General features: G+C 39.7%; 1 protein-coding gene across 2 annotated transcripts in view; it reads left to right on the top strand.

Annotated features, from left to right (window-relative positions):
• Positions 1 to 15,554, top strand: part of LOC148010984 (DEAD-box ATP-dependent RNA helicase 8-like) — a 55,515-nt gene extending 39,961 nt beyond the window's left edge. For both annotated transcript variants that reach the window (XM_087671008.1, XM_087671009.1), the window contains 9 exons: positions 3,790 to 3,950; positions 10,177 to 10,237; positions 10,318 to 10,552; positions 12,810 to 13,048; positions 14,095 to 14,346; positions 14,438 to 14,618; positions 14,713 to 14,801; positions 14,881 to 14,954; positions 15,037 to 15,554. In XM_087671008.1, coding sequence (XP_087527134.1) covers positions 3,799 to 3,950; positions 10,177 to 10,237; positions 10,318 to 10,552; positions 12,810 to 13,048; positions 14,095 to 14,346; positions 14,438 to 14,618; positions 14,713 to 14,801; positions 14,881 to 14,954; positions 15,037 to 15,115 — 1,362 coding nt within the window. In that variant the 5' untranslated portion in view covers positions 3,790 to 3,798 and the 3' untranslated portion in view covers positions 15,116 to 15,554. The remainder of the gene's footprint in view (positions 1 to 3,789; positions 3,951 to 10,176; positions 10,238 to 10,317; positions 10,553 to 12,809; positions 13,049 to 14,094; positions 14,347 to 14,437; positions 14,619 to 14,712; positions 14,802 to 14,880; positions 14,955 to 15,036) is intronic.
• The last annotated feature ends 357 nt before the right edge of the window (positions 15,555 to 15,911 follow it).

The raw sequence follows: 15,911 nt of genomic DNA, 5'->3' as shown, positions 1-15,911 counted from the left end.
GCTTGCAGTGAAACACTTCTTTTCGTCCTTTAGTTTCTTTTGCTTCTTGAGTAGTTGCCTTCTTGGAAGGTATCTCTTGTACTACTTGTGGATTTGCCCTTCTCTTTGGCTTTAGCAGCAATGGATTGGTCAGATTGATTTGTCTTCTTGCGTTTTTCTCAGTTATCGATAATAACCAGCTCCATGGCTTGCTCCAAAAAATTGTCAATGTGCCTCCACATAAGCCCAAATGGTGTTGTGCAAGGTGTCCACAAACTTGCAAATGATCTCATCTTGAATAAATGAAAAGGGATACATCAATAAGAATTTGGTGAAGTGAGTAAATAAAGTGACAATTGTTGGTGCAGAAATTAGGGTTTTAGACAGCAGTAAAATCCTAAAAATCAGTAAGTGACCCGATTTTCTTTGCCTTTTATAGGAGGGGATTGCTATTACAACACTTTTTGGGTATCAAATTGAAGGTTTCTCTCTTCTCTATTGTTCTTCTCCCTAATCTTAGCAAGGATGGGTGAAACCAAGAAAGACAAGGAGTCTGCATGTTACACGTGGTAAGACATATCATTGGAAGAAAGACTACCTCGACAAGGATGAGGAGGATGCAAAGAAGGAGAAATCTATGAAGGACTCTAGTGCGACAAGAGCAATGGTTACTCCATCATCATTGGCATCTCTTCATCTAGTAGTTATTGAGTCTTTGATACACGATGCAACGTTGATGGCCTCTCAGATTGGATCGTACATAGTGATGCTTCTCGCCATATGACTCCTCTTCATGGTATTGGCCACTTGTGTCCAATGCATGGACATATTGTGATGGGTGATAGCTCTTAGGTTCGACATGGCGGCTCTTCTTGTTCTTGAAGGCGGTTCCTTCCTCTCAATGGTGGTTCTCCTTCGTTTGGTAGTGATGTGTGTTGATGCGTAGAAGAGTCAATCCAAAGATGAATAGGAAGAAAACTATGGTGGTATTAGAGATTGAAATAATATGGGTGATGGTAGTGATGAAGGGGATATGATAGAGATGAAGGAAATAGGGAGAGAGAAAAAACACAAGTGAGAGAGAGGAAGTAGATAAACACTCTTGTTGATATTGATGGTAATTCTAAAGAGGCTCAAGCTGATGAAGATTACTATGATGGAGATAAGAATGAAGAAGATGAAGATGGACCCAAAGCTTTAAGTGAAAAGAAAGGGTTACAATTGACATACATAGCAATGTTTATACTTTGGAGATTCTTTATGTAACATGCCTAGGCTACAACCTTCTTTTAGTGAGCAATATTTGTTGGCTATGCCTTCCAATGAAATTTGATGCAGACTCTTTTCACATTCTTGATGACAAGGCTAGTAGGTGCGGAGTTCCACAACCCTCGCATCTTTCCTTCTTTTTTCATAAACACAAACCTAGCTGTGACTACTAAACTTCTGTGTGACAATGAGAGTTGCATAGCCTTGGTATAGAATCTACTATTTCATATGAGAACAAAGCACACAGAGAACTTGTATCACTTGATGCGTGAGAAGATCTTGGATGGGATTGTGGATGTGGAGTATTGTAAGACAAAGGATAATTTGGTAGATGTGTTTACTTAAGCACATCTTGAAGCTGTGCTTCGTTAGTATTCCAAATCATTGAACCGCATGCTGTGTTGAGGATTAAAGAGGGGGTGTTAGAGGTTTGGATATCTCCTTGAAGCAAGGACAGACATGCACACAAGGCTGGCAATTGAGAGAGCACCAAGGTGAGCTATTTGTAAGGCAATGAGTAGGCGAGAGGTCAGTTGGGTAGTGGGAGGGCAGTGTAGGTAGCAGTCGGTTGCTTGCCAGGTGGTAGGGCAAACCTAGTCGGTTGCAAGTAATGGAGTTGACAACAATTTCGTTTCTTTTTCTTTAGCCTATTTATAGGCTTCTGTTGCTTGGTTAACACTTCAGTTTTCTGTAGGTTGAGAGATCTCTGGCTGTTTGTACACACACAACCGTTGTAAATATTCTTGTAAGCTCCCTTATTTGGCTCATTCATATGAGGTCGAATATTTGTTGTGTTGGCACGCTTGTCTTCTTTCGTGAAGACTCATTTGCAAGCTCATTGGAGGCAGTAATGTGCTATTTACAAGGGACTAGATTGTTTGGGATCATATACGGATAGGGAGCCACGTTTGCAAGATGGAGTGACTCTGATTGGGCTGTAGATGTTGACACTTGACGCTCCTCTACATGTTTTGCTTACTCCTGTGGATCCGGTCTGAGCTATCACTTGGAGCAGCAAGAAGCAAACTACTACAGCGAAGTTTGAGTATCATGCCCTCTCTTCTACTACATAAAAGGTGGTATGGCTCCACCACATGTTGGCAGAGATCGGCTTTCCATAGATGGGATCTATAATGCTATGCGTGGAATACTAGAATGCTCTTGCTTTGGCAAAGAACTCCATGTTTCTTGCTTGTAGGGAACACATTGAGATTAAATACTATTATGTTCAGGAGTGGATTTTGGAGTCTGAGCCAGCGACTACTATCACTTAGAGGACAATGCATTGGATCTTTTCATGAAGCCTTTGTCTTAGGCTTCTATGCTGCATCACATAAGACTGTTGGGACTTCAGACATTCCCTAGGATTTGAGAGGGGGTGTTAGCATTTCTATGTGTTTCATGCTAGTCATCTCTTGGTTGTGAGCTTTGTTAAGAGTGTGATGGAGACATAGGAGCTTTGACAGTTCATCATGCATTCCACTTTCCATCAGCTTGATCTAGCACCCTCACTGATGCCTTAGGCTGCATGCAGGGACTGATCAGTCCATTTTGTATTCAGCTTTATATTTCAGATCAGTGCAGTCTATTCCTTTGCTTCTCTGCATTCATTTCAGTCTCTCTCTCTTGCCCTCTCTCTCTGCATTTGTGTTTCTCTTTTGTTGTGCACTCTTAGAATCATGATGATGATGGTGGTGATGATGATGGAAGAGTGAGCCAATTATGGTGGTGATACAGATGAGAGCAAGGAGAGGTAGGAGAGTTGCGCTGATGTGGGCATAGTCATGTAATGACAATGATTACCTTTTGCAGAACTTTCTTAGCAAGCTGTCCTACTAAATTCTAGAAAATCATGAGCCATATTTAATGAAACAATTCTTTTCTGGAACTGTTTAGAGAGCCAAAAAAAGTCAGAAAAGTGTGATAAATCTGTGGCAAGTGCTCAATGGATTCGTGGAAAGTCTTCGGTTTTTAACATTCTTGGATCTATTGGCAAAAGGAGCGAGGGATGATAGAGAGTGATAGTGTGTGGAAAAGAGTAAACATCTTATGATATGGACATGATATTTTGTAATGGTGATAATGGACAATGCAACATGCCTGATGGGTAAAACTGCAAGGATCATATTTAATTTATATATAACTGTGTACAAGTGCTGGATAATTTTTTGGGTGTGCTGTATTTAAGACATGGGCTTCTACTACTTGTGTTAGATTGGCGTTTCTGGCAATGACGAGACCAAAATACTATGTAAACTTGGTTTTGTTACTGAAGTGGTTATGCCTGGGTTTGTAACAAAGTCAATATATCATACTGGTTGTTTTTTCATCTATTGTCTTTTGACTTACTTTGCGATACATAGTGGATTTTGGTGCACTTCTTCGGTTTCCAAGAAGATTTCCTCTCTTGGCATATTATAAGTAAGAGTTGATCATGATAGGTGCTATCTAATCATCTGCTTTTGTATATTAAATCCTCTTGTCTGGAACTTATTGAACTTGTGATATAGTGTCACAATTGGCTTGTTGGCTTGATCTTAGGTTTTCTAAATGTACGGGGATTCACAGAATCGTTCAGCCCATAGTTCTTATGAAATCCGACAAAAAGGTGCAACACAAGTCCATGACATGGCTACAGCATTGAAGCCACAGGGAAACAATCTCCCTTCAAACTCCCAAACACAGGGCCAAACAAGTTTAAGGTCAGTGCCTATTTTCTGATCATGTTACAGCTGAGTTAACAGGCTATATCATTATTTCAATGACCTTATTAGCTATTTCCTACATATTTTAAACTAAGGAAATGTTACAACAATCTGAAGCTCTCTTTTATGTTAGACAACTGTAAGATTTACATTTGAAGGTTTTCAAACAAAGTTGATTTGCGTTTTAGTTCTTTCATTGGCAAATTTACAGTTTGCATTTCTTTTGCGTGTCTTTGAGTTCAATGCATTTGATACATCTGTCTGTGGTGCTGGTATGGATCATTGTGGATGACCTGCCTTCCCCAGCCTCAGCTCCATGAAATACTCAGCCTGCCTGTTTGTCTCATGCACATGGGTGTCACTCGCACAGGTCAGCAGTTTGTGCAGGCCTTATGTTAAAGGAGAATTGGATGCGCTACTTACTTCTTCGTCATCTTGAGCACATCCTTCAATCCAATTAATAGAAACTCATCTACTGCCACCTGCAAAGCTTTTTGTGCAGATCAAGTTCTCTCAGCCACCTTATGCAGTATGGTTTCAAGTCTTACAAATGAAGCGAATCCATTTGGGACAACAGCTCAGCCAATTATGTCTTTCCAAAATAATTTGGCTGCATCTTTTTCATAGCCTTTACAGTTTCAGACTGAAGAAGGATATGCCTATCAAAAGTGAAAAAGTTCAGCTTCCTTTACTACTGTTTCATCAAAATTTTCATTTGATTCTCTCCCACTGCAGCACTGTTTTAGCTCACCTTAAAGAGCAGTATAGTGATAGCACCGTGATGCGGCCTCAAACTTCCAAGCCTCAAGAAATACCAACAGCTCACTGTTCTTTAGCTATCTAGGGTCGAGAGCTCTAGAGCAAGGAGTCCTTTCTACAAGAGGCCCCAAAGGGTCCCTTCTGATGCGCTTTATGAACTTTGTTATTATAGTCAACTGATGTTGGCTAGAGCCTGGCCAGCCACTAACTTCAGTTACATGCCTGATCCTCATTGCCTAATCTTTGGGCATGGGGATATATTCACCTCGCCTTTCTGAACAGCTGTTCACACCTGAATGTGGGGAATTGACTCTTGAGAGTATCTATGACTCCCATGTCGCCTTCGTCTTAGGACAAGTAGTCTTACCAAATATTTGTGGGACTATGTATTCCTTTGATTAAAACCAAGTTGTTCGAATGAAAATCGTGTTATTGTGAGATTTTGAAATTTCTTCTACCGGCATAATCTTGTTACCTTAGATAGGATTGTATCTCTGAGACTAGGGCAGAAATTAAGGTGAATCCTTAATCAAGGAGATAATCTGATTTCCTAGGTAACTTGGCCTAATAACTTGCTATTGATCCAACACATTTTTCATAACTTTGTCCAGATTTTGATGAGCAGTACTATGATTAGTATAATATAATGCCCTATTTTGGTTAAGCTTCACAATCACATTTAAAATATGTAACATTGTTTGCATAACTTGGAAGCATTTGACTGCTGCTTGCAGCTCAAACCCCTTTTACTTAATGTTTATTGTTGTCTATAAACCAATTGTGAAATGTGAGGATCAATGAACTATATTAACCAATTAAGCTTCGTTTTTTTTTTTTTTTTTGGTCGATTTTGCAAATGGATTAGATGGTAAATTCTCCTGATGAAAATGTCTCTTGAAATGATATGCCTCAAGCATATCCACACCCAAGGCTACTGTTATCTTTGCATGATCATCAAGTCAAGATGTTTTGATGTAGCCAGCGCTTGTTCAGAATATTGAGAAACGACCACATGGGTCAACCTCAGACAGATGAAATGGTTGGAGACGAATTGAAGATTAGAATGGGCAACCCTGAGGCAAGTAAATTTTCGTATGGTCAAGTCCTTAGGGCAAAAATACAGTCACAAGGGATGACCATTTTTGGGCTTCAGGATTGTGGGATGGTAGCTTCTTTCCACCCCACGTCTTATTTCAGGGACGACAATTCTTCTCTGTTCCTTATCCCCTTCTCTTCTTGCTTCTGATAAAAATATGGGGCTGAGGTTACTTTCAGAGACAATGCAAAGATGTACTGGTGCATGTATGCTCAATGATATATTTCCACTATGCAATTAACTAACTTATTTATCAAGCAGAAGAGTGGAAAGGGTGCAAATCTGCAATTCTTCATGGTTGAAGCCATGGTTTTTTCCATGCATTATGATGTGGAAAAGGCATACAGGTGTGGAAGTAGGGAATACGTATGGTTCACTACCCCTGACTGAATATATGTGGCCCTTAAATTTTCCTTCCTTCATAAAATTCGGGTATAGGAAAGCTGTAAATGTACATACTAGAATCTAAAGTTATAATTTTCAAATTTTAACCCATGAATAGATAGTAACATGGAATGGCCTTTTCTAGCTTCTCGTCCTGGTCCTAATCCCAGCACCACCCTGTCCCCATATCCTATCCCCATGTCAGAGCCCCCTCTCATGGTGACAAGGGATGGCAATTCAGACTACTGTCCACGTTTTCATCCTTGTCCCCAAAACTTGTCCCATGTTACAATGCTTTCAGGATAGGTGGCACTTTAAAGATGATAGTCTATTGGTTAAAAACAGCATTCGGTACTTTTTTATTTTTATTTCAAGGTCAAGTATGTATTCATATCATACCTTTCCAGTAGCAAATGTTTGCAAGAGTTTGGTATTTGAACCATACATTTTTGGAAAAAGCTATGCTTGAAGCTGTACACTGGTATTACTTCCTTTGTGGTCCAAAAGTTGAACGAATTTACAGGTCTGCAAGTGCGAACAGAGAGAAGTTGAGGGATTTAGTGATGAAGAGCAATGATGGCTGTTAAGTGTTAGGACAATAATCTTTAGTAATTCACAACATTTCTTGCATATCTTACAGAAATGTAGCCTTTTTGCCGAAAGAATTGCTAGATATAGAAACTGCAAAATGTATTGACTTTCAATAGTCTTAATAGAACCTTCGGCAAGCTGCAATATTTCTTGCCTATCTCAGAAAATGCCTTTGTGGTGTTGTTTAAGTTCCATTGGATTGGAACTTGTACAAATGATCTAAAGTCCATACTCAAAATTCCTCCTATCGTCGAAAGCCTTGAACTGGAGGCCAAGGCCTATGAGTAGTGACAACGGCCTACTGAAGAGGAAAGATGGAAAATAATGCAGAGGTTTGGCATAGCGAACATGGGACAGCATGAAAAGTCAACACCACAAGAATCTAGGGGTGTCACAATCCCTTTGTGAACATTGCCATTGCTTGAAAGCGATGAAAATTAACTGGTATTTAGTATGTGTGCTCTTCTTATTCTTGGTCTACAATGGTTCCTGGCTTCTTTATAAAGAATGTTTATTTTCAAGCAAGTATATCTATCTGTTAGAAGCACATGCAGTAAACAGATCCTCTAAAATTTGGCTCTTTCTTTGACTAGCTATCTGATCAATGATGATTAAAAAAACCATAATTTAGAAGTCTTTTTCAACTTCTGCAACACAAGCGTCAAAAAGATATATGTTAACTTAGAGGCCCTAGCTCTTAATATGTCTATTAGCAATGACCACCAGGATAATGAAATGATTAGTCCACAAAGTGATGAGCCATTGTGTAGTAGAACATTGTTCTCTCTCTTACAATACTTACCCACTGAGTGTCATGGTCCCATTGAGTTCTAGGTATCCTTGGAAGAAATGTTGTCATCTTTGTTGGGATAGCTACCCATAGAGCATCATAGCCCATAGCCCATAAGTTCAAGGTAGTCCCAATGTAGGGTCCATTGAAATCCTTTCCGATTTATCTAGCATTTTTGAAAGATACTACATCCTCGTTTGCTTGAATCTCACTACCTTGTTGATGTGACAAATCTACGTTTTATTAACATAGTTCTTGATAAAGTCTTTCCCCTTAAATAGCATCATGTGCTGCCTTGGTGTGCCGGATAGCTTCTTCTCTTGAAAGCTATTGGTTTTCTTGGAATAAAGTGTCATTGCTAGCATAAGTGCTTTGGTCTCTATATTGTAAGGCCAGCTAGGATTAGGTGAAAAAATTACATGATCTTCTTGAATCTTCCAATTTTAACACCTTTGAAAGGATGATCCATATGATCATTCTGAGAGAAAGATTGGTTTGTGGACTTATGACCATGACCATAGAAGTTAGGTGTTAAAGGGAGTGAGTCACAAGTTATGGTGAAACCATGTAGTTGGTTTGAACATGATCATAGAGGCCACAAGTTATGGTGAAACCATGTAGTTGGTTTGAACAAAGACAGTCTCCATAATTGGAGAACTTGTACCAAATATTAGCGATTCAACATGTGAACCTCCTAGCTCCACCCTGGAAAGTTAAAGGTCGGTGGCAGCCTCCATAGTCTCTAGTAGGTTAGCATTGGCTAATCTTCACCCTACAATGATAGTAAGCAGAATGATTTGAATGTCCTTTGCAAATGAGATATCTTCCATGAATAAGATAGCTTGTGGAAGCCTATGGGGTCAAGGATGGCCCCATGATATTCTTCTCTAGAATTAGAATGTGTCATGGTTCCATGAGATTCTTCTCTAGAATTAGAATGTGTCTATGTGATGCTGTCATCTTGCACTGAACTGGCCTTTGTTAGATCTTCTATTTGATATACTGTCCCTCTGTGGGACAATAGAGTTTTGTAACTGAAATGGCTTGCTTTGATATTGAAACCATTGCATTTTTTGAATCTACATAATCCTGATCTGAAAGATCATTCTCCTAAACATTGATAATAAACTTTGCAACAATTTTGCTGTTACATCGTGCCGCAGAATAGAATAATCCCATTCCATGATTTGAATACTTTGAAAGAACAAAGGGATGAGCATCATGCTCTATGTCCCCCTAAGCTATAGATGGCTTCTGCTGATCCATTGAATCTTGAACTCCTGATTTGCCTGAGTCTCTTCAAGTGCTAATATAGATAGGTATGCTCTCATGACTTGCATGGATAACCCTTGTCTCTCTTGAAAGAAAGCATATTTGAACTACCAGTGGCTCATCTTCAGAGCCTCCTTATCAACCAGGGACCTCTCGATGGGTCCTTTTACCATAACCATAGCGTAGTTGCCCCGTACCTTAGCTGCTGCAAGATATGGGCAATACTCAAACTATCTTGAAAACATGGCTCTTTCTAGCTGGTTCACAAACTCACCAAATGCTATCTATCTTGTCAAATATTTTAAAAGATAGCTTTTTCATTCTAAACACTTGGCCATCCTTGTACATTGCCTAGTTGCATTTTGTTGTGATTCATCATGGTAATAGTGAAGGATGGAGTGAGGGAGTTTCACATGTTGTTTGGATACATTGTACTGTACACAAAATTGGAGGGGGGATTGGGGGAAACTCCCTAGGACCTGAAGAAGAGTTGTAAAATTGTAGACTTTGCCAGTGACGTCATTTTAATTTAGATATTTTGGGAGCTAGTAGTATTCAGTGTCCAAATTTGAGCACAAGTGTACATTCTTGGACATTTAGATGAGGTGCCAATACTCCATAGCAAGGGTTATTAGCTGCAAGTGTGAATGTGCCTAAGGCTCTAAACGTCTAGGGCTGTAAAGCGTTACTTTGAAAAGGACTTGGGGTTCAGTTATTTCCACATCCTGTGTGATTACTAGACTTGGGACTCGAGGTCCACAGACTGTCTCATCCACATGTCAAGATTGTTTGGGCACTAGTTAGCCCTTACAACGAGGGCATGGCCTAGTTTGCTACTTGTTCTAGGCTTGGGGAGAGCTATATGGCTGGAAAGTGAGCTTGATGTCCATCTCTTGATGTTTCTTTTTCAATGCTTGTCTTTGTGTCATGCCATGTGTGAAGGTTATGTGGACATTTCAATGAGCCTCTGTTTATAAGTCAGCCATTAAGCCACTATTATTCATAAAAATTGAAGGCTCAAATAATCTATGGTGTGGCTTCCTCTTTCCAATTGTGTCTGTCGAAGGGAGTCAGGAAGAAAATGAGGCTCAAGGGCAATATGTAATAGATGGATGGCATCAGTACTGGAGACATAGCATAGCTAATGTTCAGGATAATAAAAGCTTGCAAATGAATGGGAATGTAGTTTCTGGTCTGAAAAGTACGTTTAAAGGAGGGATGAGGGAAATCAACAAACAGTACAGCTTAATGGCTTGTTTCAATGCAAGCAAATATGTGAATGCAATAAGTTTGTTCAACTTGTTCTTATGAACTGTTTGGTTATTCCACAGTTTGCAAGATTGGAAAGCTCAAATCAGATTACCACCTCCTGATTCTCGCTACAAGACTGAGGTCTATCACAGGCTTTTAATTCTCTCCTTAAGTTTTGGGCAACTGGAAAATGAGGTGCTTCAAGTCTTCTTCTTGTGCAGGATGTAACAGCTACCAAAGGAAATGAGTTTGAGGATTACTTCTTGAAACGAGAACTGCTGATGGGTATTTATGAGAAAGGGTTTGAGAGGCCGTCTCCGATTCAAGAAGAAAGCATACCGATAGCTTTGACTGGGAGTGACATACTTGCAAGAGCAAAAAATGGAACAGGAAAAACAGCAGCCTTCTGTATTCCAGCAATTGAGAAGACAGATCCAAGCAAAAATGTGATTCAAGGTGAGTGCTTAGGTGGGCTATAATTGGGTCCACTGAATTTGCAGAAATGCTGAAGTGCTGTCTGTTTGTGACTCGCACAAAATTTTCAGTCCGACACATTACTGGTTGTAATTGTAATCTTTTTTTTGGAGGATAAATGAGCCATTTGCTAATAAGCCCAGTATGGGATGTTCTTATCTATCAAACTGGAATAGTCTGTGCTTTTTTGATCCCAAATGTGGAGGCCTCGGCTTTGCTTGAATAGTGAGGGCTGCCAAATAGATATTGGATGGGAACCTAGTGTCTGTATGTAGCATCTAACAGTGACAAGCCTACAAGGAAAATCTTAAGTTTATAGAACCAACTGCAGATCCAACAGCAGGTGACTGGTCTATTTGCCTGCAGATCATGTAGAAGTTTTAAGATCAACTTGTGAACTGATAAAACCTCAATCAGAAAAGACTACCACTTTGGGTTTCCTTTATTTTTGATTATGAATTTGATGGCCCAGGGTTTTTAAGTGGCCATCCTAGTTCTCTCGTAAGTTTTCGTTTTCTACGAAATGTTTCTTTGTGTTGCAGATTTCGTGTAAATGTCCTTTGCCTGGGATCCATAATTTTGCTCAGTTCATAAAACATACAAATGGAGCTCTGAGTGTAATGACTGTTGGTGTAACCATTTGACTATATGCCTTTTTCAACCGTTCAAATTTTTCTTGATGGTCAAGTAATAATATAATGCCAAAGCGTAATTTTTTAATGTTGATCGTGTTCCTTCATTGTCCTGGTGTGAATGCTCCTTTATCCATGGACACTTTTTACGTTCTAGCTGGAGAAGGGTGTTTTGCCTGTGTGAACACCCACTTTGGGCGTGGTACTATAGTACCTTACAGAATGTAGCTTTATTCAGTCATTTCCACACTAGTGGATGTGACATCCCAGCAATCTCTTCCTCTCTCTTGCTGTTTACTGCTCACTGTGAGCATACCTGAGTGTGTCTGCAGCTGAGCATTGACCCAACAAATATTTTACAAGTGAAGAAGTTTGCTTGCTTGTCTCTTCCTCTCTCTTGCTGTTTACTGCTCACTGTGAGCATACCCGAGTGTGTCTGCAGCTGAGCATTGACCCAACAAATATTTTGCAATTGAAGAAGTTTGCTCGCTTATCTTTGACTCGCTGAAAACTCAATTCAAAGAGATCACTCATACAGGAATCATCACCGACAACTTTTACATGCATATAAGAGCATTGCATAAGAAAGGTAGGAAAAAAGGGGTTTTTAATACATCAGTCTGGTGAGATTTAGTATCTGTGAATCATAAAGAGGGGTGAAAAGGGGAAGGCAGGCTGGGGGACAGTGAAACAATTATTATCTCTCAACTCCTGAAAAATCACATTTGAACTAATGCCTTGAGAGCAAGGATGAAAGAATAAAGCAGCATGCAAACCTGATCATTTATGTGTCAATTAGAAGTCTTAAAGCTGGCAATGCTGCTAAATAGAGATCTCTTGACACCTGAAAAGTTGTATTGAAACCAGTAAGATTCACGGGAATGTTTTGAGAGCAAGGATCAAAGAATCGAGTAGCATGCAAATCTGATCATTCATTAATTCAATTAGAAGACTTAAAGCTAGCAATGCTGCTAAATAGAGGATGACATCCTCCACTGGCATTAGAGGGGTGGCATGAGTAGAGACTGGATGTTTTTGTAAGTATGCTCGGGAGAAAAACTGCCAGAGCATCATAGAACTACAATACTGGCATTTAATATGCTGCATCCTGAAGGGAGCTGTCACAAAAGAAACTCCCTTGTACTTTTCAGACGAGAGCTTGTTGCAGAAGCTTCAAGCTTGGAGTGTCCAGAGTGCTGGCCATCTAGATTCTAAGGTACTTAAAAATTACGAGCATGAAAATTCTTATATCCATTATCCAAATTTCAAAGTTCTGTTTGTCTCCTGGGTATCTCCTGAATTATGTGCATAATCTTTCTAACTCTACGCACCTATTCATCAGTGTTTTGTCCTGGCTTTATTGGCATAGTGAGACTATTTTGGGGGGAGGGTTTTGGTGGGCTTTTTTTTTTTTTGGCTGAAGTTTTAAAAGGATGGGTCACAAGGGTCACTTCCAGTTAGTTAATTAGTTATATATAGTGGTTAGTGAGTTGTATTTTTAAAGTCATTATCTGGACCCTGGCTTTATTTAGGTATTCTTATCATCATTGATTCAGATTTTACAAAACAAATGAACAGTGATTTGTTTTGATCAATCTTTCGCGCAGCTCTTCTTCTAGTGCCCACACGAGAGTTGGCTCTGCAGACATCCCAGGTGTGCAAAGAGCTTGCCAAACACCTGAGCATTCAAATTATGGTTACAACAGGTGGGACAAGCTTGAAGGATGATATCTTGCGGCTGTATCAACCAGTTCACATTCTCGTAGGGACACCTGGAAGGGTTTTAGATTTGACTAAGAAAGGTGTATGCAACTTGAGTGATTGTACAATGCTTGTGATGGATGAGGTAAGATTGCTTGGTGCTTTCTCGCTAGAGAGATGTCTTGTCCTTGTTTAGCAACTTTACTTCTTGAGTACATTGTTTTTTTGAAGTTTTCAGTTTGCAGAATCTAGATATTCTGGTCAATTGTACCATGGGAGTTGATGCTGAATGAATTGATGTAAAATGTCTATCAAACTTGATGATGAGTGGCTTGTTTTTGCTTTATAGCCTGTCAACTATTGACCGTTGACAAAGAGTAGGATGTGAGATTACTAGTGGGACATGGCTATCGTGTGAATACCAGTAACTGAGCAGTCTTAGCTCAAACTGTTAGAGCTGCACGGCAGTATTATACTAAGGTGTTAATCTTGCGAGTGTTTCCAGTCAACTGGGACCCCAGCATGTGCATGCGTTGCTGTAAACAATTAATGGAGCTTGCACTTGCCGTCACAGGCCATCGGAAGTGTTGTGGCTGGAAGGCTAGAGCCATACCTTCGAGGGCATGTAGGGGTGTATACAATGAAGTATAAAGAAGTGTCACGACCCTTCAATTTCTCCTTTTTGTCTTACATCCATTGAATATGGTTTTATATAAAGAAGTGTCATCATGGACCCTTCAGTTTCAACCTTTTCCTCCTTTGCCTTGCATCCAAAAAGTGTAAGTAATTGAGACTTAAGAGAATGTGGTGCCATCTGCTCACTACTTCTTCATCATCTTTGTCTCATCTTTAGAAAACAGAGTGCAATTGAGACTCACAAGCATGTGGTACCATCCGCTGACTTGTATAGAGTCCTTTTCCGCTACTTTGATAAAGTGGATGCATCTGCTTACAGAAAACACAAATCGGTTCATAATTTGATTGGAATACAGAGCCAATGTCAATTACACGAATCTTCTTTTCTAGCACTTGAGCCATATGCTTCTGATTATGATAGGTGCAGATAATATTTCTTCTCAAGGGCAATTTTGATTGTTTAAAGAGATGCATTTTGAACATTTCTCCACTACATATTCAGAGATCCGTATTCGCCTTATGGTTATTGATCAAACCTTTTACTGGTGTTTACAGGCTGACAAGCTTCTGTCTCCAGAGTTTCAGCCTCTTGTAGAGCAGCTTATTGGGTTCCTACCAGAGAATCGGCAGATTTTACTTTTTTCAGCAACTTTTCCTGTCACTGTCAAGTCTTTTAAGGATAAGTTTCTTCAGAAACCCTATGTGATCAATTTAATGGACGAATTGACTTTAAAGGGAATCACTCAGTATTATGCTTTTGTTGAGGAGAGACAAAAAGTGCATTGTCTTAACACTCTCTTTTCCAAGGTATGTGCCACTCAAGCCATGGCAAAACAGTTCCTGAATGGTTTTGATTAACAGTCTGCTGATGGTTGAAGTTTTCAATGCAAACTGGCAGCTTCAAATAAACCAGTCCATTATATTCTGCAACTCTGTCAATCGTGTGGAGCTACTTGCTAAAAAAATAACAGAGCTTGGATATTCCTGCTTTTATATCCATGCAAAGATGGTTCAGTCACATCGTAATAGGGTGTTCCATGACTTCAGGAATGGTGCATGCAGGAATCTCGTTTGCTCAGGTGCCTCGTTTCACTCAGTAATTTTTGTGCTAGAGTTCTAGGATGGTTTTGTGTCATCTTTCTAAGAGACTCCCGCTGGGACTCCTGAAAACAGATTTGTTTACAAGGGGAATTGACATTCAAGCTGTCAATGTTGTCATCAACTTTGATTTTCCAAAAAATTCAGAGACCTATCTTCACAGGGTAAGTCCAACTCTAACCATGCATTAACAATATACCTGGCTGATTAGTTTTGGCTTGCAATTGAAGAGGTGTGCTGCAGGTGGGACGTTCGGGACGGTTTGGTCATCTTGGTTTAGCTGTAAATCTTATCACTTACGAGGATCGATTTAACTTGTAAGACACCAGAACATATTTATGATTGTAAGATTAAAGGTAAAAGTTATCACTATGTTGATCTTTACTATTTTGCTTGCAGATATAGGATTGAACAGGAATTAGGTACTGAAATCAAACCCATTCCACCACAAATTGATCAGGCAATATACTGCCGTTGAGCATTCGGACCATTGTCAAGCTGCAAACTGTTGGCTGTGGGCTTTTATCTATCTGTACTTCACCAAAAAGGTTCTATGCAGAAACATTTATGTTTCCAAGGGATTTTCTGAAGCAGGGAGCTGGTTGATATTTTGTACATCTGGTTCGGTTATGGTTCGTGTGGCTGATGGAAATCATATTTAGAATGTTTTCTTTCAATCCTTCAAGAGAGAATCTCAGCCTCAAAGGACAGAATAAAACCAATCCAGCACTGAGCAAGTCTTGCCCTTCCTCCCTCATCTCCCTCTTTCATAGATTGTTGCAGCAAAAGCTGGGATATTAATTGCTGTGGATGCAGCACGTTGCAGGCATGGGTGTAGGCATTAAAGTATGGATGGATGGAGCGCCCTTTTAACAGGCTACAGTGTTTTATTTTGAGATTTGTGATTGTACTGATTTTGTTTTCTTGCCAGTGTATATTTCAAATGCTAGTGTGTTTTAAGATATAGGTGAACACTACTAGGTGCAATCATCTAAAAATTCCTGATACTGGAAAACTACACTTGTTCAAGATAAAACTTTAATATTCTTGAAATTGGTTGTCGTGAACACATACTGAACTTTGAGAACGATAGGCTTGAACAACACAAGCAATCAGGGTGCGGGTGGATGATTTGGGCAAAACTCGAAGGCTGTCTTGTGTGACCAACGTTATATCATTGTCCTCTACAGAACTATTAGCATCTGCATTTTAAAACCCATAGATCCATAACACGATTCAAGTTGCAATAGAGAGGTTTGAACGAGCGAACACAC

The sequence above is a fragment of the Lygodium microphyllum genome, chromosome 29 (genome assembly GCF_053477565.2).
Source record: "Lygodium microphyllum isolate KBCC chromosome 29, Lygodium_microphyllum_v1.1.10, whole genome shotgun sequence".
Classification (NCBI taxonomy): Eukaryota; Viridiplantae; Streptophyta; class Polypodiopsida; order Schizaeales; family Lygodiaceae; genus Lygodium; species Lygodium microphyllum.
This window is presented reverse-complemented; position numbering and strand designations above follow the sequence as displayed.